This window comes from Bos javanicus, chromosome 3 (assembly GCF_032452875.1).
Source record: "Bos javanicus breed banteng chromosome 3, ARS-OSU_banteng_1.0, whole genome shotgun sequence".
In the NCBI taxonomy this organism is placed as follows: domain Eukaryota; kingdom Metazoa; phylum Chordata; class Mammalia; order Artiodactyla; family Bovidae; genus Bos; species Bos javanicus.
The window spans coordinates 77315487-77342395 of record NC_083870.1 but is presented as its reverse complement, the minus strand read 5'-3'; the positions used below and the strand labels follow the sequence as shown (position 1 = coordinate 77342395).

At 38.8% G+C, this 26909-nt stretch overlaps 1 protein-coding gene across 5 annotated transcripts in view; it reads right to left on the bottom strand.

Moving 5' to 3' along the window:
* The window catches only part of WLS (Wnt ligand secretion mediator), a 116523-nt gene that overhangs the window by 63327 nt on the left and 26287 nt on the right, over nt 1-26909 (bottom strand). For 3 of the 5 annotated variants that reach the window (XM_061411634.1, XM_061411635.1, XM_061411633.1), the window contains exon 2: nt 12199-12471. The exons of the other annotated variants lie outside the window; for them this stretch is intronic. In XM_061411634.1, coding sequence (XP_061267618.1) covers nt 12199-12471 — 273 coding nt within the window. The remainder of the gene's footprint in view (nt 1-12198; nt 12472-26909) is intronic. 5 annotated transcript variants of the gene reach the window in all.

The following is a 26909-nucleotide window of genomic DNA, read 5'->3' as shown; positions in this document are numbered from 1 at the left end:
AATTCCACATTTCATTTCAGTAATAAATATGTGATTTTTCAATTCTTTTTCTTAAGGATCAAACTCCAAATTTATTAGCCCAGTCATCAAGGCAACTCACCAATCAGCCTCTTTCTTTTAGGAGCTTATCTTTTCTCTCCAATATGAAATTCTTTTAACAAGGGAATTTACCATCTTCTGCATACAACATGTCATTTCACAGTATTTCATGGTGGAAAAACAGGGTTCTTGGTCCTGCCTTCCTCAGCTGCAACCCAGATGACTTTGGAGAAGTCACATAACTTCTATAATCTCTATTTGCAGACTTCTAAGAGGTTTTCTCCCACATACCTTTGCTCCCTTCTTGAATTATTACTCTATTCCCAAATATTTTAATTTACATATTCATGTTTACAGTCAAATATAATTAAATCATCCCTTGTGCACATAATCTCCTAAGGGTGCTGAGAATTTCCCACATCTTCTATTTCAGGGTGTTCTCCAGTTGCTTCACTGGTAATCAACATGCAACTGGGCACTCAGGGGGTCTGCCTATACCATGAGGGCAGAACTCTTTCCTTGAGATTCATGAACCTCTGAATCCCACAGATGACCTTCAGGTCTTCAGTTGAAATATGAATACAAACTATCTCTATGGGGTTTGTGCACATTTTTCTCTCGAGGTCAAGGTTCTTAATCCCAAGTTAAGAACTGCTGTCCTTAAGTAGTGAAAGGCCTGTGGCTAGCATCTGTTCAGGTCCTTGTTTTACACACTGGGTCCCACTGCTGCCCTTTCTGGGCTACTATGTTTTCTTCAGAACTTACATTTATTCTTTCTGCTCAAGTCCAGTAACTCACCTTTATTGAACATTTATTCTGTATACTTCCTATGTAAAAACCTCATATGTATTACTGTTTCATCCTTAAAACAATCCTAATAAGCGTGGTACTACTATTATCTCCATTTTATAGATAAAGAAAATGAAGTATAAGGAAATTCAGAAACTTACTTGCCAAAGGTATCATAAATCCATTAAGTGACAGGTCCAGTTTTTGGCCCAATACTCTGGCTTCAGAACAAAATAAGGCTGCCCTTGGATTGCCTCCTTGCCAACAGATAGTAGAGAGTCACAGATTCCACCATCTCTCATTAAGACTCCACCCTTGAAGGCTCAATTAAAAAACTGTATTCACAGTGAGTTAATCATTTCCCCCTCCTGTGTTTGTGGAATATTCTGGGCACTTAGCACTGAACACACTAGTGTGATTTTTTTGTTTCTTTCTCTCCTAACTAGACAGTGAGCTCCTAACTAATTCTTTTGAGTACATCTCAAGTATTTACTGTTCTTGGGGCTGTGCTAAGTATGGGGACACAAAGATGAACAAGATACAGTCCCTGCCCTCAAAATTCAGTGTTTCAGGATAGAGAGAAGTAAACAAAGAAGGACCATGAGGTTTTTTAAAATTGTATTATGAAAGATAAGGATTTATCTTTATACCTTAATTTCTGAGTAAAAAATGCCAGCACACAGTAGAAGCCCAATAAATGACCACTAAATGAATGCAGGACTTTGGAAAGGGGGCCTCAGAAGCTGGGCTGTTAAATTTAAAAGATCCACCATCCCTTTATGAAAACTCTTTGAGGTTATTTATATACTGACTCACCTAAAAACTGCTTCCTGAGTTGGTGTCTATGATACATTTTTTAATGTCAGACTAAAAATACACTTCCAGTACACCAACCCTGTCTGCCTACCCAAGGACTAGAAATGAATACAAGGTAACACATAACAAAATGAAAGACAAGAAAACTCACTCAACACTAAGTTTACCCACTAACATAAGGGCATCCATCCCCACCTAACAGCATCTTCTAAAATGGTTCACTCTTGAGGGTCTTTGAAGTAACTGAAGGGATACTCATGAGATTTTTATAGTCCAAGAACCTTAAGTGACTCATGGACTTTCAGCAAAAGAGACATAGAGTGGACAGGACCTTAAGGGTCATCTCATATGATTTCCCACTCAGATCAGGAAGCCTCTCCAGGGCACTATCGATGGATCCATGTCATAGACTCAGCGGGATCGAGGCACTCGATTTCCAAGATCACTTATGCTTATAACCCCTCTATTTCTCAGCTAGGAGACTTTGAACAAATCATTTAACTTCTCTCATCCTCAGTTTCCTCTCATTCCATACGGGAGAACTGTTGAGATGATCAGACGAAGTAAAAATAAAGTTGTCATACTCAGAGATAATTTGTTTGCAAGTAACAGGATTTTACACACACTAGCTTAAGTAGAAATTAGCAGGAAGGATACAAAGGTATCTTGAGAAGCTCAAGTGCCGACAAGCTTGAGGAACCAGAACCAGGAAGAGAAAACTGTCAGGGAGAGATTCATCATTTGTAGTCGATTGTAATTATACCCCATGGTCCTTCATCTCCACTTTTCTCTTTGTATCCGGTTTTCCCACTCTGCCAACCAACTTTCTCTGCTTCTCCAGGCATGAGACGAATGATGGCTGCCCAGGCAGCCCTCAGGACTTTTCAGTTTAAATGCCAATGAAGGTGAGCCTAGAAATAGTGAACCCCAATTTCGTATAAGACAGAATCTGATTGTTCCCCCTTGGGGCAAGGGCCCATCCTAATCCAATCAGCTATGACTGAGGGACTGATTATGTGGTCAGGTGCCCATTCAGAAGGCATGATGGAAGTCCACACTCTGAGGGAGGAGAAATAGACAAGTTCTGTAAGAAAATGATATGAAGCCAAAGCAAATGGCTGGCAACAGAGACAACCACCAGCATCTCTAATACAAAAGTACTTTGTAAAGAAATCAACACTAAATGCAAGTTATCACTGTGGTCATCATTATGATTGCCCCCTCAACCAGCTCCTGCTTGATTGCTACCAATGACAGGCTGCTCACTACCTAGAGAGACAGCCTTTTCATTGCTGAACATTTTCATCTATTAAAACTTTTCTACATGGCAGCAATTTTTTAAAAAGACATTAAATTCTTCTATCTTCCCCTAGCCCTTACATTTAAAGAACATATAATCTTGTCTGTTAGGTCAGGCCTGGGCTTTCCCTTGTGGTCATAGTATGAATAACCAGTAAGACAGCAAAGATAGATTCAGTGGACAAATATCTTAAGAAACAACCTAAACCAGAACGATTAAAAAACCAGAACCTCCTCTTCCTTCAAAGAATTACTACCTCTCCTACTAATACCATGAGCACTAATTTACTAAAGCAAAAGAAGAACCGGAACCATTTTTAGCATCAGTGTGTAGATAGTACGAAGCTGTTGAGAAAAGTGTTTTTTTCCATTGTAGAGTCCCTGGTATTTTAAGTAAAATTCTGCTTTGTATAACAAAGGATTTTCTTTCTCCATCTAACTTTCTTTTGCTTTCAGAAGTATCATTCAGAAAATAATTTTACTTCTTATTTTCTTAGGTCACCCCAAATAAAGGTATGATTTTCCATAAAATAACCTTACATTAGTTATGTGATGACTGACTGGCATTTAAGTACTGACAATACCCAAAATTAGAAGAGGAGGTAAAAAGCACAAAATGTCTTATATATAGTGGGGCGCCATCAAGGAATCTGCTGCTTGTGGTGGCTTTGCTGCTCACATTTTTCATTGATGTTACCAGGCTTTTATTTTAGTAACCAGGATATACTTGTTATGGATGCAAAGAGAATCTCCTCATTTATATTCTAAACTCAGAGCAGGAAATGAGACACGTGGGTGATCTGCAGCTGTGGCACTATAAACAGGACCAGCCTACCTCCTAGTCTAGATTCTAGACTGCACTACATTTCCTGAACTTGAACTTGGGAGATTGAAAAAAAGAAAATATACCATTTTAGAATGACCAGTGCATTCTCTCCAAGAATCTTAAGAGGCCTCTGTCTGATAGAAGCCTCACTGACCTGTATATTTAGTCTACACAGTTGATATACAACCAGGAGATCCCGCTCTGTCTCCAGCCAGCTGTGCTATAGTGGGCAAGTATCGTAAGGTTCCCTCATCTCATAAATTAGTCCTTTAACATTTGGGGGCCCATTTGAAAATCTGACAAAAGCCTCAAAACCTCTTATTCCCAAAACGCACATAAGTAAACAGGACTAAAATTTCACACAGTATCAGGGGCTCATATGGTCCTCGAAGTCTACCCATAAAGTCCTGTTTAAATTATTAGACCAATAGCATTCTGACCGTTCTTCCAGTGCTCAAAGTCTGCAATCACACAGTGGATGTTTAGTAACAATTACTACAAATTATTCAACACCATGGATGAGTGTTTTGCTAAGACTAGAGACCAATCCAACACAATCTACTTTCTAATGCTAAATTGACCAATATGTCAATGGATGACTAGAAGAAAGTGGGAGGGATCTCATAACAAACTATATGTGTGCTCAGTCGTGTCAGACTCTTTGCAACCCCATGGACCATAGACCGCCAGGCTCCTCTGTTCATGAGATTATCGAGGCAAAAATACTGGAGTGGGTTGCCATTTCCTCTTTCAGTGGGTCTTCCCAACCCAGGGATTGAACCCACGTCTCCTATGTCTCCAGCATCAGCAGACAGATTCTTTATTACTGAGCCACCTGGGAAGCTATAGCAACTATCAACATTAAAAAAATAAATAAATAAAGTCTTGGAAAGGTTTTGAAAGAGTCCAACTCTGTTTCTTGATTGGATTTGTTCACTTGGAAATACATAACACAAAACCATTGAGCCAGAAAGTATAGAGATCCAGACAGCTTTATAGGGATGCTGTCCAAGTCATGGGCTTACACATATCACACCCAAATACAACAAAGCCAAAGGTTCTCACCCTCCTGCCAATATAAACATGTTCACAATGGTTAATTTCAATTGTTCCTGAAGATTCCCTCAAAGGGAAAGATAATCCATGAATGAGCATAAACAAACATGATGTCTTTAATATTCACTATCCTGGGTTATAATCAACAAAATACGGTCCTCTCCTGTGATTTTAGTTTCCTTCTATTTTAAGTCAGGTAAGTTACGTAAGATGGAGTTATTATACTTGTAAATTCTAGGTTCTAGCCTTGGTTTGAAGAGGAAACACAACTCTATAAGAAAGAGGACTGGCCATGTAAATTCATCTTGAATATTGACAACCTCTCTACCTTTACTCACCACCTCAAACCCCACTCCATTTAAGGCTGCTGCATCTTTCTGGTGTGTTTTGAGCTTTCTCAGCTTATCTTCTTTTGAGGGGGTAGGGAGAGAGAAGAGTAAAATTTTGAAGTTTTTATTTCTTCCCCCATTGACACCGGGGTAGGTAAAGAAATTTACAAAGGAACTTTAAAACTCTTGGTGTCACTAGCCTGTAATAAAAACTATCCACTCAGAAATGTTTCTTTATGAGACTGTAACTTAGTCATAAACCAAAGAAGTCTCTTTTAGGGAAGGTGGGGGAATGGGAGTGGGAGGGTAGAATTAGATTTCTTCTCAGTGACTTGCTTCAACATAGTTTGTTAAAGAGGATTAGCTGATGAAGCATGGAATTCCTGTTGTGTGGACACCATATTACCAACGGTCTGCTCCATCACACCAGTTACAGTTTTACGGTGTAGAGAGTCCTCTGCTCCTTTAAGCTCTCTTAGTAGACTCTTCTCGAGAGGCATCCGAAAATTAAGAACCACAGCTCTTGCTGATGGTCAACAATAAGATCACAAAAGGATTCCATCTTTTCCCTTCTATAAATCCGCCCCAATCACTTTAGATAAAGTGACAGTTCATTTTTTACAGTCAGTAGATTATTCCTTTCTGAGAAGGCAATGGCACCCCACTCCAGTACTTTTGCCTAGAAAATCCCATGGACGGAGGAGCCTGGTAGGCTGCAGTCCATGGGGTCGCTAGAGTCGGACACGACTGAGCGACTTCATTTTCACTTTTCACTTTCATGCACTGGAGAAGGAAATGGCAACCCACTCCAGTGTTCTTGTCTAGAGAATCCCAGGGACAGGGAAGCCTGGTGGGCTGCCATCTATGGGGTCGCACAGAGTCGGACACGACTGATGCGACCTAGCAGCAGCAGCAGCTTGTTCCTTTATCCTAATTATCTTCATCTGGTGTCTACCTAACATGCTATAACAGCTACACAAATGAAAGAGTACAATCATTTCATAAAAAGTTAGGCAATTTTCTCCCAGGACACTCAGACATCTAACTTGAAAAATGATTGGGTAATAATGTTGTTCTATATTTTTACTAGAAATATTTCAAAGAAATATTTTCAGTTTGAGAAAAGAAAAATCACTTGTTTGAGAAATAATTTGATCATTTCATGTAGTCATTTGCAAAAGTGAAACAAGTTAAGACTTAGTGCTCAGTTGCAGAGTACAGCATAGGGCTCAAGGCAAGACATAATGACTTCATTACCTAAGAACAGAATACCCTGGCTTTCCCCATTTATCAGTACTTCTTCAGCCTAAGAGATTTTTAGACATCTGAAAATCCTAGATTTACTGCTAAAGACAGATCAATCCATCCTGATGCTTCCTGCCAATGAATTTCAGTGCTTCTATTTCAAGAGAAAATTTGAAAGCTGGGTAGACACATGTTGAAAAAATAAACAAATACCTTTTTCTTTGGTCTCAGCACCCAAGTTCCTCAAAAGAAGCCCCATAGAGAGTCTGAGGTTATGCTAAGTATGTGACTTGCAGTCGTAATCAGTAGAGTGATATTACATTACAAGTGAGTACCATTTCGGCCATCCCAAACCTGTATTTTAAAAATATCTATGTAAACTGAGTGATTGATAAAACACTATGAAAAGAAAGGTATACCTCCACTCTAGATGATATTTTCAAATAAAATAATTTGTTGTTACAGAACTATCTAAGCCCATCACATAGATAAACATTCGTTTTTTCCAACGATTAACCACCCAGACACCAGGTGTTTAGGCTGACTTTTTTCTGACATTTTTTAGTCTACTCACTCCCTCCATTTTCTAACTCTCCAGAGCAAAAACTGAAGTCCTCTGTCCTTTTCAGCTCTAAAGAAGCACCATGTTTGTGCCCTGATAAACACATTAATCCCATGCCTCTGAAATGTTTAGGTAAAAGTCAACCACTGATCCAAACACAGATTTCAACAGACAGGTCTGCTGTCTGTTGAAACAGACAGAATTCGTATAGTCATCCCTCATTATCCACGGGAGATTGGTTCCAGGACCACCCCCACCCCCAAATCCCCACCCAGTGATACCAAAATTATGGATGCTCAAGTCACCTATACAGAACAGTTCAGTAGGCCCTCAGCATCCACAGATGAGACACAGAGAACCACCTTGAGTTGGCATTTACTGAACAGTCCAATTTCCCAGGTGACGTTAGTAGAAAAGAATCTGCCTGCTAATGCAGGAGACACAGGAGACGAGGGTTCGATCCCTGATCAGGAAGATCCCCTGGAGGAGAAAATGGCAACCCATTCCAGTATTCTCTCCTGTGAAATTCCATGGACAGTGGAGTCTAGCAGGCTACAGTCAGTGGGATCGCAAACAGTCGGACATGACCAAGCAACTAAACAACACCACCAACCAGTTTCCAAGTATCTAGAAGTCTCTAGATTCTCTTTGACTGGCTTTCCCTTCCCAGTTCTTGCAGACTATTGTTTTAAAAATGAAAGTTGCTCAGTCATGTCTTTGCGACCCAATGGACTATACAGTCCATGGAATTCTCCAGGCCAGAATAATGGAGTGGGCAGCCTTTCCCTTCTCCAGGGGATCTTCCCAACCCAGGTCTCTTGCATTGCAGGCGGATTCTTTACAATCTGAGCCACAAGCGAAGCCCAAGAATACTGGAGTGGATAGCCTATCCCTTCTCTAGCAGATCTTCCTGACCCAGGAATCAAACCAAGGTCTTCTGCATTGCAGGAGGTTTCTTTACCAACTGAGCTATCAGGAAAGCCCTTTTAAAACTATCACTATTTACAAGTTGAACTGGTTACTACTTTTCATACTTAGCAATGAATGAAGTAGTAGGTTATTTAAATGTTTATTTTTAAAAAATCAAAGTAGGGGGACTTCCTCGGGGACCCAGTGGTTAACACCGTGTGCTTCCAAATGCAGGGATATAGGGGATGCAGGTTCAATCCCTGGTCAGAGAATTAAGATCCCAAATGCAGTGCTGTACAGCACAGCAAATAAATATTTTAAAAAAAAATGCAAGTAGGAATTCTGTTTAAAATTGCTCTTTCAAGTATACTTATTTTGCATAACAAACATGGAATATCTTTCTCAAATAAAATATACACATTCTCTAAACACTTTTATTACTATAAATTACTCTATAATATCATTATTTCCCCCTCCAAAGACATAGAGATTCCCTAATAGCTCAGTTGGTAAAGAATCCGCCTGCAATGCAGGAGACCCTAGTTCAATTCCTGGGTCAGGAAGATCGCCTGGAGAAGGGATAGGCTACCCATTCCAGTATTCTTGGGCTTCCCTTGTGGCTCAGCTGGTAAAGAATCCTCCTGCAATGTGGGAGATCTGGGTTCAATCAATGAGTTGGGAAAATCCCCTGGAGAAGGGAAAGGCTACCCACTCCAGTATTCTGGCCTGGAGAATTCCATGGACTGTAAAGTCCATGGGGTCGCAAAGAGTCAGACGCAACGACTTGCACGTTCACTTTCACTTTCAAGACATGAGTCTGATGAAATCTTGGAATTGATGAAACAATGACCAGTTTTTAAAGTGAATGTCAATGCTTATTCAGTTTCTGAGGGATAGTCAAGATCTCAAATTCTAGCCAAAACCTGTATCATCTTAAATTGAAAGTTTAAAAGGAATAAACAATTTAGCTCCAAATGACTGTCATGTAAAATATATAGTCCTTTGATTATTTTGTCTGCTCAAAGACCCTTAAAAGATACATGAAAACTCTGCATGTGTGTATAAAATCCTAACTTTAATAGTCCAAATGTGAAATCTCTTATTATTTGAAATCTGAAACTCATTTCATAGACTGCCTAGGAAAGCTTAAAGAAAAAACAGGATTGGTCCTGATGCTTCCTTCCATTTGAGGTAATATTGCTAGCACTGAATCTTTAATAAACAGAAAGTCATGCACATATAATAGGATCTTATTAACCACATTCCCAATCCTTTTTCTTCTGCCCCACATACTGCTATCAGAAAGGCATTCAAACAATGATAAAATGTAAAAAGTAGACAGGAGGTTGCACATACTCTATAATATAAGGATAAGGGGGAAACCTAGACCTACTATGTCCCATAAATATTATGATATGCATACGTCTATATAACTCAGCAAAGGCATACCATCCCTCTTTAACTGATTTCCTCTTTAATGTCCATTAGCAAATGGTAAAGAAAATGCACTTAAGAATATTCTCATGAACCCAACATATAACATGTTCAAATTAAAGTCAACAAGCCCCATCACAGCTACTGCTCAAAATAAGAATTTTTTGATCAATTTGGTTTTCTTGATGGTTCCAGTTTATTTACTGAAGTGACTGTTAGTTGTCCATCTTATTAGAATTTTAGTGTGTCCCTATTAAGTACAGATTTTCACGTTATAAGAAATTAAAGGATGTTGTTTAAGAATCTTTAGTCCACTCTTTTTCTAGATGAAGATAAAATGTATTTTGGAACCTGAAGATGTACTTGGGGGAAAAAAAACCATACAATGCATTCACATTTCACTTACATATAGCAGTGTTTTAGTTAAAGCCTCATCAACACAGATATTTTTGATGTTTAGATTTAATATATGATGGGAAGCAATTCCTCTGTGAAGTTATTCAGATATGTAATAGGTTCTGACCACCAATTAGGATGGAGGGTGGAATTTCCCACACATCCAATAATTCTGACACCACTATCTACCCAGAGATAACATCAGATTCCACAGGTAAAGGGCTCGGCCTTACAAAACTGTCCCTCTCTTCAGATGCCAGTTGCAAGCTCAGTTGAGGCTTCAACCTTCTGATAAGACTGTAGACCAGACCAACAGTTTGACTGCAACCTCAGAAGAGTCAGCCAGAGACTCCCAAGTTAATCTGTGCCCAGATTCCTGACCCAGAGAAACAGGGAGTTGATACATGTTTATTGATTTATGCTGCTAAATTTTAGGATAATTTGTTACCCAGCACTACTACAGCCAATACAGAGCAATTATTTAATTTCTATTACAGAGTAAATCATTTCCTTTACCCTTAGAGTTAGGAGTCTGTCTGGGAACATTATATGGAAATACACAACAGGCAACCAGCCCAGATAACAGAGTACTGTGTCCTTGACCTTCACATCAGAACATAAATCAGTTAATCTACCCATGTCAGCTTCCCATGGCTCCTCTAATGATGCTAATTCTCCTTTTCTTGAATACATTCTGGGAACTAGGAATACAAAAACCCAAACCTCAAGGTATACACATTAGTTTTAGTCTCCGTTTTTAACCTCATAGCAAATTTCCCTTCCTGAAGCTCAAACATTATACTGTATACTCCTCTCATTATAGCACTTAGCTTTCTTAATCATATGTTTAAGGATCTGTTTCTCAACCATTTCTTCCCTAGTGCTTTCTTCAATCTTGTATCTTCTGTATCTAGTACTTAACACATGGTTGAAACTTAGTAAATTTTAATGAATAAATGCGTTACACAAATGATGAATGAGCAAGCAAGTCAATAGGCAAGAGAGTAGGAATAATAGGAAGTACCACTTGAATGTGTCAGTTGTTATTAATATGAAGGTCCAAGTGCACATCAATCACTCCTTCTAGCTAAAATGCTCTTCCAGGGACTTCTCTGGTGGTTCAGTGGCTAGGACACTGCACTCCCAACGCAGTGGGCCCAGGTTTGATCCCTGATCAAGGAACTAAATCCCGCATGCTGCAAATAAAGATCCTGCATGCTGCAACAAAGATTGAAGATGCCACATCCCACAACTAAGATGCAGCACAGCCAAAAAAAAAAAAAAATAAAAAATCCAAAATAAACTAAATTAAAAGAAAATGATCTTCCACTTGCACCCACCCTCATCTCCAATTCCTTGTCAGAATTTTCACTCGTTAATACTCACCTCAAAGATCTGTCTGCTCACCTTTACACACACACAAGTGCACGCATGTATATGTGTGTATGCCAAGGCAGACTTCCCTTTCTCTGCTCTAAAGCCTTCTCTTCATACTCCCACAGCTCCTGGGTATACTTTGGACACTGTACTGTAATGATTGATTATTTGCCTGGCATCTCCACTGTAAGCCCCTTGAAGGAGAGTGTTTTCATATGTATCTACATGTCCAGCCATCAGTTCAGTGTGTGGTAGCAGTGGGTACTCAAAAGCAGTCTGAATTAATGAGTAAAAGAGTGAATGAATTAGGGATAGAATTACATTTTGAAAAATGATCTCAGCATAATCTGTTCCAGATAAAATGTCAATCAGGCATATATACTGTTCTAACTCCTAAGGGGAGTAAAATTAACATACTTATGTATCACAATAATTTCTGATACAAGAAAATTAGAATTTAAAAAAGTGCTCTAATCCATGGACAAATTCCCTATACTATTCCCAGATGTCACAAGTGAATCTGCCTCTCAAAAATCACCAATCTCCCTCTCACAAAATGCTGATATACCTCATGCCCTCAGAGAATTGAATCACAACTGAGCAAACTAGAAAAATAACCTGATTTTATGGGAAAATGGGAGCTCCTGGGTTGGTGCTCCCATTTTGACAGGTATATTTTTCTTAGGCAATGGCTTAATTCAAAGCCTCACCAGAAAAGACATTTGGAAACATGGGACCTTTCAGAAATTCTCAAATCACTCCACTGGGTGAGCTCCCTTGTGGCACTAAGGCAATGGAACTTGGCTAGAGCAGGGCTCCTAAGCCAGGCTGCCTGGCTTTGAATTCCAGCTCTTCCACTCTCTGGCTTTCTGACTTTGGGCAACCTCACTGATGCCTGAGTTTTCTCTCTGGAAAGTGAAATAAGACCCACCTTTAGGAACTGGTAGGAAGATAAAATGGGTTAATTCAGGTTGAGCACTCAGAAACGCATCTAGTAAGTAGAAAGTAGTCAATAATTGTCACCAGTAACACTATTATTTCACTCCTATTATACCTGACTCTGAAAAGCCTGAAGAGAGAAATTCCCCAAGATAGGAGAGGGGTAGGGAGAGTGCACTTACTGATTTGGTTGTTCAGCTTGAATGCAATGTCCAGCTGCAGGATAAATAGCATGAACTGGAACCAAGGACTCATCTCCATGGAAGGGAGGGGGATGTGGACAGAAAACACAATGTCATTGGCTTCAATTTCCCTTGGAATTGCTTCCTCGATGTCTCGGATCTTGTCACATTGGTTGGGTCCCCAAGGCATTAACCATTTTGCCTTGTGATGGTTTTTACGGACATCCACACATTTCACTGACATGTAGGATACTGCCGTTGTGGGTCCTGGAGCTGAAAAGAGAATGTTTTTCTGTTTTAAAAGAATCATCCATGTAAGTGCCTAATTCTGCCTAACATTCTTTCCACTACTGTCCTCTCTCCATTTTTCACACTGCCTTCCATAACTTAGGCTCATTAATACCAAGTGTTAGTCCCTCAGTTGTATCCAGCTCTTTGCGACTCCCATGGACTGTAAGTCCATCAGGCTCCTCTCTCCATGAAATTCTCCAGGCAAGATTTCCTTTCTCCAGGGGATCTTCCCGATTCAGGAATAGAGCCTGGCCTCTGGGTTGCAGGCATATTCTTTACTGTCCGAGCCACCAGGGAAGCCTATTAATACGAAGTGAGTAAAAGTTGCTCAGTCGTGTCCGACTCTTTGTGACCCCATGGACTATACACTCCATGGAATTCTCTAGGCCAGAATACTGGAGCGGGTAGCCTTTCCTTTCTCCAGGGGATCTTCCCAACCCAGGGATCAAACGCAGGTCTCCCGCATTGCAGGTGGATTCTTGACCAGCTGAGCCACCAGGGAAGCCCAAAAATACTGAAGTGGGTAGCCTATCCCTTCTCCAGCAGATCTTCCCGACCCAGGAATCAAATCAGGGTCTCCTGCATTGCAGGCGGATTCTTTACCAACTGAGCTACCTGGAAGCCCTATTAATACCAAGAGATCTCCCAAATCCAGGTGAGGATCCTTCAGTGATCTCTAGAGGTGTCATAAAGTATACCCGAGAGCCTTCTCATTGTATTCTTTCAATAAATAACTGGTGATTGAAAACATGTGTAGCCAGTTTTGTTCGGTTACCTCCTCACACCAAATAAATGTCACAATAATCAACTATGCTTCACTTTCACCTGCCTGAAGGCTTGGAAGGCACTGGGGCTTCACAGAACAGTGCCTGAAGTCAGGAAACCTGGGGTCTGAGGCATGGTCGAATGACTTACTCTCAGGTAATTTGGAATAAATTGGTTAAACAAAATATATCGCTTCAGGATCCTCATCTGAGAAATAAGCTGGCTGGCTTCTAAAATTCAATCAAGAGACACTGATGTATAGAATAGTCTTTTGGACTCTGTGGGAGAGGGAGAGGGTGGGATGATTTGGGAGAATGGTATTGAAACATGTATAATATCATATATGAAACGAGTTGCCAGTCCAGGTTCGATACACGATACTGGATGCTTGGGGCTGGTGCGCTGGGACGACCCAGAGGGATAGTATGGGGAGGGAGGAGGGAGGAGGGTTCAGGATGGGGAACACATGTATACCTGTGGCAGATTCATTTTGATATATGGCAAAACCAATACAATATTGTAAAGTTAAAAAATAAAATAAAATAAAATTCAATCAAGATGGTTGGTTTTTGAGGCTTTTCTACACTGAAATTTTACAACACTTCTTTTGATTGAGAGAAAGAATTATTTTGACTTTGGGATCCCATTGAAGGTACCTATCAGAGACTGGGAACCCAAACACCGACTTGACACTTGAAGGATATACTAAAATATGATCCCTGCATTTTGAGAGGGATCATTTAATTTGATAGAACATTAACAACACAATTTTGTAATTATAAAATGGCCATATCACTATAAAAGAAAATTTGCAAAATACAGAAATGTTGAAGTTCAAAACAACATTTACCCAAAATCCCACTTGAGAGAAGGAACCACTGCTGTAAAAATATCAAAATATTATGTTTCTTTCTATCACTGTATACTTAGATAAAAATTCAGAGAGGAATTAATTTGCATAACTTTAAAATACATACTAATATTAACATGTTTTTATAAAATAGGGTCATACCATACATAGTTTTGTAGCGTTTTCTTTTCTATTCACTTAGCAAAGCAAAGTAGCACAGTGGTAAATAACACACCCTGTGGAGCCAACCCGCCTGGCTCCGTCATTTCTGGTCGTCTCACCATTAATTCAAGCTAGCAAAGTTAGGGGTGAATTTCTAAACCTGTGTGCATATTACTCTTACTATCTCTTAAATGGCAATCATAGTAGTAACTAACTCTGAGTCACTATATACATTAAACAAGTTAACATATGAAAAGTATTCAGAACAGTGCTTGAAAGTACATGAAAAAATACAAAATTTTAGCTGTTACATGTAAGTATTTTCTATATAATTAAAAATTTTCCTCTAGTGGTTGCAAAATAATCATGTGATATACCAATTTAATTTACTTACACCCAAGCCCCTTGGTCCAAAAAGTTTGTCTGTAAATAAGAATAATTCTTTGCCTAATATGTTTTGTTAGTAATTTACCTCAGCTCTTCCAGCTGCTGCCTTAATTTGTTTATGGCACATTTTAATACTACAGAGAAGTTCCAGATTTCATATATAATCTCTCCTTTATATTTTTTCCACTCTTCTGTATATAGAGAGATTTTCTAATTTCCAGATTCAGTAGTCACCTTTATTACTTTCTATTATTTTTAACAATTTCATTTTTTAAAGTCGCTTAGTTGATCCACTTGAAATTTGGTTTGCTACTAGGGATGAGGTGAAAATCTATTTTTATTTTTCTAAATCTTTAAATTATTGCTTACTGAACAAATGCTTCTCTTTTGTTGATTTATGGCAGCACCTTTGTCTTATGTTTACCAATAGATTTTTTCTGGACAACCTACTCTTTTCCATGTACTGTACTTTTTTCTCTTTTTCCATGTATTGAGCTTTAAATTCATGGCCCAACCAACATGATTTTAAATCATGTAAATGGATGGTTTATATCAATATCTGATAGAGTAAAACCCCTCCCCTACTCCACCTAATATTTGTATTTTTTTGCTGGATTTGACTGAAATTATATTAACTCTATAAATTAATGTGGACAAAGTCAGCCTCCTTTCCCAACACTTAGTTTTTCCACCCAAGAACAGAGATTACTTTTCTAATAAATGAGTCCATTTTGATATCTCTGAAAATTTTCATTGTTTTCATGTAGATCCTTCTATTACAATATATTTTTAAATCTATTTATAAAACTTTTCTCTGAAAGTAGTGAAAGGAAAACATAAATTATGGTTTATGTTCACGGTTTAAATACGTTTAATTTGGTACATATGATACTTGACCTACTGTGCTTTCAGACACTTAACGAACAGAAATCATCTCTTATTTGGAAGAGATCAAATAGCAATTAGAGGAATATGTAGAGTAAGAGAAAAAAATCATTTATGACTAAAGAGTGTGTATTATTTATTATTAATACTTTGCCCTGCTTCTAATACTCAAAAACACATTTTTCTATCCCTAAATATCCATCCTAATGGTAAATTTTGAGTAGTAAAACGTTATATTCCCAGAAAGTTGGGATAATGCCTACTAAAACTTATCAGAAAACATAGCACTGCTGAACTCTAGCTGTAAGTCCTTCAATGCAGTATCCTGAATACTGCAACACAGAGCCGTCACTAATTCAAACCAGAGAAGTTTTTCTTTAAAACTCAAAATGTATCATGAAGACATTTTATACCTAATCCATCTGAAATCAGACATCTTACTTTTTATTAGAAATATGAATCGATCAAACTTTGGTCATCTTGACTCAGCTAAATAGCCCACCGACATTATAAAGACCAAGCGGCACATTTAACTAAACTCCTTTTAATGTGGTTAGAGGTATAAACAGGGAGACAAAAGTCATGAATTCTATTTTTGGCTAACATACTCAAACTGACTATTTGCTGCAGAAAACAGTTACTACATTTTAAAACTTCTATTCTTCCAAAATGAACCTAACCTTTTTTCATTTCTTTTTTTTTAATCCTTTTGAAAAACAAGTCACTCTCTTCTTAGACCAAAATGAAAAATAACTATCTGAGTTCCTAGTTAACCTCCAAACCCACATTCCAAACTTTAATAACAGAGAAGCTGAACACTTTACGGGCACAAAGGCTGCATTTTTAATGGACATGGTGAACGCCTGCCTTGGTAGCAGCCTGAATTATTTTCATTCTTTCATTAGTCTAGTGTTTCTTGCATAGAGAAAAACATCCCAGGAATACTAATATTTTCATAAGCATCAGAACTTGGAGAAGCCACAAGTGCATCCCAAGCTATATGAGAATCACAAGTATTTTTCTCCACTTGAATAAATCTAGTCTAAAAAAAGCTTCTGCATAACTTTAAAAACCTGAAGATAATTCAACATTTTCCATTTCTAGGAGTGCTCAAAAGGCAAAACACTTGTTTGAGAAAGTAAACAGACATCCTGATAGTTAAACAGAGTAATGTTTCCTGAATAATATATTTACAGTTCAAGACTACTTCCTACTCCAGCTAAAAGTGAATTTCAAAGTGTTTCTTAAGTAGAAAGCATATCAATGTAAACCAAAAACAAAGTCTACAGCTACCAGCTGGCTGCCTACTGTAGCAGGTGTTTTCATCAGCTATGGCCAAAATTGTGACTACGCAGGTCCCCAAACAGTGTTTAAAAATCAAAAGAACTCTGATTTCTGTCTTTAAATTGTTTTAGAATTGTGAAAGATTTTATCGTAAGAGAAAAGAATGAGATGGGAGAAGCTGAAATTATCTGTAACCTTTGAACAAGCCACAGTTGACTAACCAACAGTTATACATAAGGAAGGCCTCAGTTAGTCACCAGCGTGGTTTTAGGGATTAATAGTTTGTGTATTTAAGAAGGGGGCTGGATGGATTCAGGTCAACAAACTGAGTCATGTTTGCTCAGGTGAAAGCTAAAAATAACCACTCCTCAGTATTCCTAGGATAGTAATGTAATATCACCCAGCTGCCTTGGTACACATTTTAAATGTCCCCTCTACCCATCCGTATAGCATTTAGTTGAAAACAAGTGGCCTAAAGCTACTTCCACATCAGTACAATTTAGTAGAGCAATCAGGCCCCAAATGAATATGTCCAGGCACTGTGGACTGGTTAGTCTATGTGGGTTAATACCACTCTCACAGGAAGGCACCAAAGCTACTCTTTGAAAATACCTTCACAAGCTACTCTTTGAAAACACCACCCCATTTTAAGGCCAGTCCTCTTTACCATGTCAAACATAAGCTGTATTTTCTATTTTTTAAATCTGTATTTCAACACAGTACTTTTGGCCTCCACCTCTCTGCTATAATGGAGAACTGTGAAATCTGACACTATACAACCTTTAATTAAGTGATAGGAAATCAATAAGACTTCTAATTCAAGGCTGTGGAAAACTGAACAAACACAACAAACAAAACAAGTTGGTGACCTTTCAGTGACATATATTACTCAGGGTCATATTGCATTCACCAAATATGTCTTGAGTACCTAACTATACATGAAGTACTTAAGTGAACCTAATAGACACCGGCCACGTGGAATGTAAAAATAATGGGGGAAACAGACAATACATAAATAATTATAGGAAAAAGTAATTATAGCTGTGGTGATACTATATTTACCCTGACATTACCTGAGAAAGGGCAATAGTTGGATATTTGGAAGGTAGGAGAAATGAATTCACTAGAATGAGACAGAAATTCCAGTCACCATTACAATGTAACCTTGAAGAAAAACTCAAGTGAACAATGACTAAACCTGTACTTCTTTTGGAAGAATATTCATTGACTCCAGTCAGCTTCCTGTTATGGCATCTCAAATGGCTGTCCAGTTTACAAATTGCTATCTGGCCAACCACTACCGCTATCATGCTCAAAGTTGACTCAACATCAAATCATTAGCCCCTACTCCCGCCAAACCCTATAATTAGAGAGTTAGACAGAGATACAAGACTTGGTTGCCTCCTAGAAAAGTTAAAATAAAATTAAAACAACATGCTGACATGACACATGGTCTCCATTTAAGCCAACACAGACTATTTATTTCTTTGCTTTATTACAAATAAAGAAGATTCCTTTAGCAATTATCTAGAAGTATTACTATTATGTGGGCACTGTGCTACCTAAAGATAGAGACAAATGACAGCCCCAGAGCCTGAGTTGCTCACACAGTCGAGTGTGGGAGGCTGAGTAGTTGGCAGAGAAGTACATCCTGATTGAAACGTGCCCTTACAGATGTTTGCACAGGATGCATCATTTGTGAAGAGGGCTGGGAAAGCTGCTTGCCTGAGGCCTGGACTTCAACTTCAAAGAGAGCAGGTGTTCATTAGCCGGTGGAAAAGGGGACAGGAGTGGGGAAGCACTGAAGAAGAGCGAGCGCTGGGTCAGAAGATATCTAGAAAATCACAGTGCAGCCGTCCCTATGTGTCCACTAAGAATTACTTCCACAACCCCCACAGATACTAAATTCTGAGGACGCTCAAGTCCCTTGTATAAAATGACACAGTATGGTCAGTCCTCCTGATCAGCAGACCAATCTCTGGTTGATCTGCAGATACTGAAGGCTAATTGTATGGTCTGTGTTTGAGGATTAAATTTAAAAACTGATCATTTAATAAGTGAAAATGCTGGACCACACCAGCCTTGTTACAGCCCTTGGCTTTTTCTGACCAGTGGTACAGTTCTCTTGAGGGCCTTGGCTTCTGCTCCCATGAGTCTCAGCTTCACTTACACAGCAACATAAAGAAGAGACCCACAAACAACAGAATTTTTATTTGAGGTGGGGGAATCTTTCCTTCTAAGACAGGCTGATATCTTGTAGGTAGCTACAAGGTAGCTTGAACAGGGTGTCCCAGAGAGCTTTGCAGTCTCCATTATCAGGAATAGCCTTCACTGAATGAGAGGAAGACTGTCTTCATTGCAACCAAAATGATATTTCAAGATTAATCTGCTTTGGGTTTCAAGGTGAAGGAATATGGAAACTAGACCAGTTAAAGGGATAATTCATGTTTACAAGCATTAATAACCAGAACCCCTCAAAGTGAAAAAGTAACGATTTTAATTAAAAATAGTCAACCATTTCAGAAATATTTTAGAGAATTTTTATAATAGCATCCAGCTAACAAAAATGAAAAAAAAAAAATATACACTGATTTAAAAACACAATCATTTCATGATGTATGTCAAATCATTATGCTATACACCTTAAACTTATACAGTGCTGTATGTCAACTACATCTCAATAAAGCTGGACAAAACTTTTTTTAATAAAAACATACAGACAACTGCTACAGATACTTTCTACTGACTCAAGAGGGAGGTTGATTTAACTCTCAAAATCTAGTCTTAATTCAAAATCTGCTGTCATGATCTCTGTACCTCTATAAACATGAATAATTGATTTATCAATTTTTTATAATCCCATTTATTCTTTTTGTTCCCCGAAAGATTTTGGTTTACTAGTGAATATTAAACTTTTACTTTTAAAAAGGAGTTGAAGCTGATTTAAAAGGATGGAATTAATGTTTGGGGCATTAAAATTACTTGGTCTATGTCTGTATGTTAAAAGTAGAGAATAAATGCAATAGCTGGATAACTTAGGCCCCCACAACTTTCTCCTGAACTACTGACACAATGCTAAATGGCTCAATATCCATTCTACTTTGTAATATAAAGAAAACTTCCACTGCCTGGCTATGAATGGTATGTATAAGACATTTATAAAAGATTATATACTCAAATTGGTTCTAAGCTTTGCTTATCTGAATATCTATGCTTGCCTAAATGAGAATTTATAAGAAATGCATTAGGCATTTAAGACCATTGGACAATTCCTGGGTTTGCTTAGAATTCTTTGATTCCCTCCCAAGAAAGGGCATGAGGGAAAGAGGTACAGAAGTGGCAGAAACCGAGGAGACCAGATGAATGTCTGTTATTTATACAACACAATTTTTATTCAAAGGCCCCCCACCAAAAAAAACACACTTATTTAACATAAAGGAATCTAGCTAAATTTAGAAATTAGCATTTAAATGTATTAAATAGAGTTCCCTCAGAGACTGTATCTATCTTTCTCAAATTCAGAAACCTACATTAATTCTAGTTAAAAAAGATACATGTGGCATATGCCATGGGGCCAAAGTAGCCATATCATATTATCTGGTCTAGTTGTGAGGTTTCAGATACTAATAATTCCTTGAGCTGATTCTAGTTACTGTTCCCACCAGGTCAGTTTCTAAAAAAGATTTTTTAGTATCCACCACAACATGTACCTCAGTTTTAGAATGTTTCATAATAATGACCACTTCAAAATTTTCAGCCAAAGAAAGTGTAAATACTTGTGTTAAACTGACTTAGTGCTTTGGAATTAACTGACTCAGTCTGTTAATTCCTTTACTGAAATTGCTCTGAAGTTATAATGGTCAGACACTCTACCTCTGCCACTGACTTTGAAGATAAAATTCTCCTATATTTCAACCAGACCAATTAACTCTTACTAGATTACTAAGTGAAATATTATTTTACAATTCAATTTCAATTATTGGAGAACTGAGAATGGATGTGCAGGGCCAAGATCTGGGGAAGTAATTTTCAGAATTACCCTAGCTATGCCCTAGTGCGTGTAATGGGGTACACTAAGTGATATGTAATTCATTCTTGCCAGCAGTTTTCAGTAAGCAGTAATTAATTATGCTAACATCTGTTCTAGGAAAGCTAAATTTTTAAACATAGCAGAACAATCCTCTACACTAACCTGCCACTACCAACACACACACACACACACACACACACACACACACACACACACACACACACCACCCCCCACACAGCAGCGTTGAATGCAAAGTAGTTTGTACTGTACACACACAATTCAAGCACGTATTTTAAAACAGCTCCCTGCAACATAAACTTATGAATAAATGACATTTCAACATCAAAGTTTCATAAATTGTAGCAAACACTTGGTGCAATTCATTCTTTCTTTTAAAAAATATTGAAAAGAAGTATACGTTTATATCTTAGTATGAGAGGATTTTAAATGCTTAGCCGGCAACCTCAATTGTTCTGGAGCCAAAGATGTAACAGCTTTGAAGAATAGAAGAATTACTCTACATTTGTCAGAATCTACACAGCAAACATGAAGCACCACTTGGCTTCCATTATTTGCCTGGCTTGGATCCCGTGGAACTGAGGAGTGTTGGAACCAAGAGGAAAAAAAAAATTAGAGTGCTTTGGGAAACTGAGCCAAATTCTTACATAGTATTTGAAATGCTGTGGTAAACATGAAGTTTCTTTAGGCTCAAGATTAGTGCCACTATTTTTTTTTTTTTTAAATAATAAAATGCACATAAAGAGCCCTGCCAGAGGTTTAGCACATAAAATCTGCCAACCATGAGACATGCTAATTGGGGGAGCAATCCTGAATTCAGGTTAAAAAACTGACCCTCAACTTTGGTGTCTGGCAACAAAGAGCGATTAAATTAAGAAGCTTGACAAGAGTATATCAAGTCACCATTTCTAACCTCTAGCTCTGAAAAATACCTACAATTACTGTTTCTCCATCACTTTAAAAATACTCAGAACACTATAAACTAAACACACATGAAGTGAACAAAAAAGGCCTCCAAAGAAAAACCAAATGGCTCATCTGTTGATGCTATTGCTCATCACTCGGCAAAACCAGTCATCTGGGCTGAATTTTTGACTTTGTGCCAGTATGTCAAAATCAGCCATTATTCAGCCAAAAGGCTGTGGAATGCAGCCAAGACCACCTATGGAAAGTGAATTATAGCATCTTATAATTTACTACCTTGGCTATGATCTCATAAACCCAGCATGGAGGGCAAACCACCTCTTGTGTGGGAAATCTCTCAGAGTCCCTATAGAGGCCCCCAAAGCTGCTCTGGCAGAGTATTAGGGTGGGGAAGACACGAAGTTAGCCAGCTGGCTCTACAAGCCGGTGAGCTTGCCACTACCACATCTGTGGGGTGACACTCTAGGGTTAGAAAACCCTCAAATTAAATCTTCTAGGAGAAACAGCTGCTGTGTTCTGAAGTCTGTATTACACTCTATAATAATCTCACACTTTTATTACCTATAATTATTATCAGACATGTATTTTTATAAATTACAGATATTCTACTTTTATCAATATTATCAATGTTAAAAATAAATGAACACTAACTAATATGTGACTTGCACACTGCATTTTACAAAGGGCTTTCAGACACTTGGATTATTAAACAGGTCAAGTTGTCATTATAATGGTCCCCGCTGTATATGCATTAGATTGGTGGTTTTCTCCCACCAGTAAGTGACACAGCTGGGACTGGAACCCTGGTCTTCACTTCACATTTGCTGCTCCTTCTAATACACCACATTGCCTCGATTGCCAGTTTATTTCTTAGCTCTCACTACCTATTAGTACCTGAGAGGTGACTTGCAGAGCAGAATGATGGCTAAGGATGACTGAGCAGGACCATAAGGAGCTCTGCAGACAAGGCCCTACCTAAGACTACTGACAGCTTATCTGGAAAGACTACAGGCAGCAACAGACGGCCTCCACCAAGTTCCACAAAACGGTGACGGAATACCAGGTTCCCAAAATGCACTGAACTCACTTGAAACTAATTTTACTAGAGTTTCAGTTCTAACCTCAAATTCTGGGCCAGCAGTCTGGGATATTTCACCTAGAGAAGATCTAACTCAAGGAACACATGATGAAGTTGCCATGGAAGAGTCTGTGACAGACCTCGTAGGCAGAATAAGGGCCAAGGATACAAATGAGAGGCAGAGGCTGAATTCAGAGCAACTGAAGGAAGAATTCACTGACAATTTGGGTAGACAGACAATGGCACAACTTGACTCAGGAAAGGGCGAGCTCTCCACCACATCCATGGAAACGTTCAGGAAATAACTGAATAGATAAGAGCCTGAACTAAGTAAGTTTTTCTCAGTGACAACAAAACAGTAAAGTCACAATGTATTAATACATGCAGGATATTAGGGAATGGAGACCTTAGAGTCCAATAAAGAGGGTCATGGAGTTTACTGATTTATTTTTCTCCATATTCTAACCCATTTAGGAAATGAACAAAAGTACAGGACATGCTAAAGGGTCAAAAATTCAGTGTTGGACAGTACAAGTTTAGGCTAAGGTCAAGCAAGGTCTGTTACTGACTTTATTTGGAATTTCACAAATGCTAAGAATAATCATTTCCCCTTCCCTGATTACTCAAGAAAAACTGGACTTTATACTCTGTGAATTCCTTAGAACTGGAGGTAGAGGTACATGTTAAGGATAAACTGAAATTTTAATGGTCACATTCTTAGGAATTGGGTTTTTTAAAACACTGAAATAACAAAAATTGAGTAAAGTCACTATAGGACTTCTCTGCTTGGTCCAGTGGTTAAGAATCCACCTGCCAATGCAGGGGACACAGGTTTGAACCCTGGAGGGGTTCACAGGAAGATCCCAGATGCCACAGAGCAACTAAGCCCTGTGCCACAACTACTGAAGCCCATGAGCCCCAGAGCCCATGCTCCGCAACAAGAGAAGCCACCGCAATGAGAAGCCAGAGTGCCACAACAAAGAGTAGCTCCCGCTCCCTGCAAAAAGAGAAAGCTAATGTGCAGGAAGAAAGACCCAGCACAATCAAAAAAAAAAAGAGGTAAAGTCACTAAATACAGGTTAAATATTTTAATATTTTCATCAGGTCCAGGTGTTCGCTCAAGTACCATCTCCTTCATTCAATTTGTTAAACACCTATAACATGCCAGCATCTAAGGCCTCCACCAATTTCCCATCAGCAACAAATGATCCTTACACAACCTCTGATGCCAATATCACCTGGTCTGTGTCTCTGTTAGAGCCTTTTACTTTATTTGTAAACATAGCTTCTGAACCCTACAAAATAGGGTTATAAGGTTATAAGTTCCACTGGGGGGACCAAGTCTTATACAGTATCAAGCATAGAGACTGAATATATAGGTCCTCCAAACCTGAAGTGAACTATTTACATTGAAGTCTTTATGTCATGATAAACACATTGTTATGCTCGATTTATCTAACAAGCTTTTATCAAACACCCATTAGATCATTTAAATATGTCCTTGGTGTATCACATCCATGGCCCACTTATACCAAAGTACAATTAAGACTACCATTGAGAGAGTTTGGGAAGAAGTCACGGCTGCCTTCCGTGATGCCAACCTCACAATGGTACACATGCTCATTTCCACTGAGCACATGATGGTTCATGCAGATCCTCATTAACCTATATATGAAATGAATACTGAATTTTGAGGATCAAAATGTACTTGTCCTAAATTGAAACATGCACACCCTGATCCACAGGAAAAAAAGTAAATTCACACATCAAAAGAAGGTGTATAAGACAAATAGCAGACAAGCAAAAAATATGCTAATTTTTGAAAAATTTCTTCCAAAGGGTTTGCAGCCAATATTAAAATTATAGAAGCATGTTTAGATGCCTCTCTTTAGCATATTTCCTGAAAACTAAAGTTCGCAAAGGTAAGATAGTTATTTACCCTGCCAACACTGCCCTGAAGAGATCAAGGCCTGCACAATGCAAAGAAAATTGGAGACAAAATGAGATAAAATATTCACATCTTAGACTGAAAGAATCCACCTGCCAAGGCGGGAGACATAGGAGATGTGGGTTCAATCCCTGGGTCAGGAAGATCCTCTGGAGAAGGAAATAGCAACCCACTCCAGTATTCTTGCCTGTACATTTCAAGCACTTCCTTTTAAAGGCATCAAATCCTACTTTTGAGACAAAATCTACAAAACAGCTCAGACAGAAACCTGCTGCCTGTATGATCTATTTACCTAGCGGATCTAAATGAGTTTTTCTTTCTCGTCCAATGAATTACATATGAAAGTTCTCAAAAGAGTAGCAAAGAAAAGCAGTGGAAGACTTGACATTGAAAGAACTGTGGAGCACAGGATGATACAGAAGTCTTGAGATGACACATGGAGCTTCTGAATGGTGACAGGCAAATGTAATTGTGACTGGAGTGAAGATCTAGTTAGGGTAAAGACTCTGAGGGAATGGGAGTGAGAGAGAGAAGTTAAGGATGTCCAAGTTCCTTGCATGGGCAATACCATTTGCTAGGAGAGGGCTCAAAAGAAATTGAGTGATATGTCATATGACAGTCAGACTACATAGAAGCTGGAGTATCAAGCTTATTAAATTAAAGAACTCAGTTTATATGAAGTGGGGGTGTTACAGCTAAAAGGTCAAATACACAAATAACTAAGATTTGAAAGAGTAGTTAGAATTATTCTAGGTGGTTCCAATGTTGCAAGTGCAAAGGAAGAAAATCTGAGAGCAATAAAAATTAGACAGTCTAAAGTTGACCTAACCAGTTGAAGACAAAAAATTGCCAACACTTGTGTGAGTAGGAATGCTCCTGTTACTAACACTTGGTAAATGCAAAGAGTACAGAGGATGAGGCGGCTTCCCTGGCGGTCTAGTGGTTAAGAGTCCATCCTGCAAGCAGGGGACACTGGTTCAATCTCTGGTCTGGGAAGATCCCATATGTCATGGAGCAACTAAGCCCATATGCCACAACTACTGAGCCCACATGCAGCAACTACAGAAGTCTGGTCGCCTAGAGCCTGTGCTCCCCAACAAGAGAAGCCATCACACTGAGAAGCCCCTGCTCGCTGCGACTAGAGAAAGCCCGGGTGCAGCAATATAGACCTACCACAGCCAAAAAATAAACTAAATCTTTAAAAAAACAAAAAATTGCAGAAGACATCTGAGCATTGGATGGGGATGAAAAGACTGCCTTAAGGCCTCCATCATTACATTCTATGACTACTCTTCATATGTTCAGAGCTTCAACTCTGGCCACAAATTGGCTTGCTACTCCTGAATTATTACAAGTTTGAGGATAAGAATCTTTGTGGAATAAATTATCCCAGGGATGGGAATTGTGGCTTTCTAGTGCTAGATATACCACTAAGCAGACAAACTATTCGACCAAGCTTGAGCCCCCAGTTCTCTCAACTGTAAAAGGCAATGTTTTTGCTGCTGCTGCTAAGTCGCTTCAGTTGTGTCCAACTCTGTGCGACCCCATAGACGGCAGCCCACTAGGCTCCTCTGTCCCTGGGATTCTCCAGGCAAGAATACTGGAGTGGGTTGCCATTTCCTTCTCCAATGCATGAAAGTGAAAAGTGAAAGTGAAGTCACTCAGTCGTGCCCAACTCTTAGTGACCCCATGGACTGCAGCCTACCAGGCTCCTCCGTCCATGGGATTTTCCAGGCAAGAGTACTGGAGTGGGGTGCCATTGCCTTCTCCAGTTTTTACTGCTAGACACTCCTAACTTAGAAATGTTTCAACTCTAAAGATGATTTATATATTTTATGTTACGGTGAAAGTCATTCTTTTCAAGGTTAAAACATACCCTTTTAAATTAGAATCAATGTATAAGCCGATACTATAGGCTGCCATGCTTTATCCATCTAGCCCCTTCTCTCATTTGCCTTGTTATTTTCACATGTGATAGAGGAAAAGACTATAATCTCCTACACTTTGTGTTGCCTATTGAGGCCAAAATAGACTCTGGGTGTTTTCTATCTTCCAACAACTGGTGATATCAACAAACTATTCCAGAAAG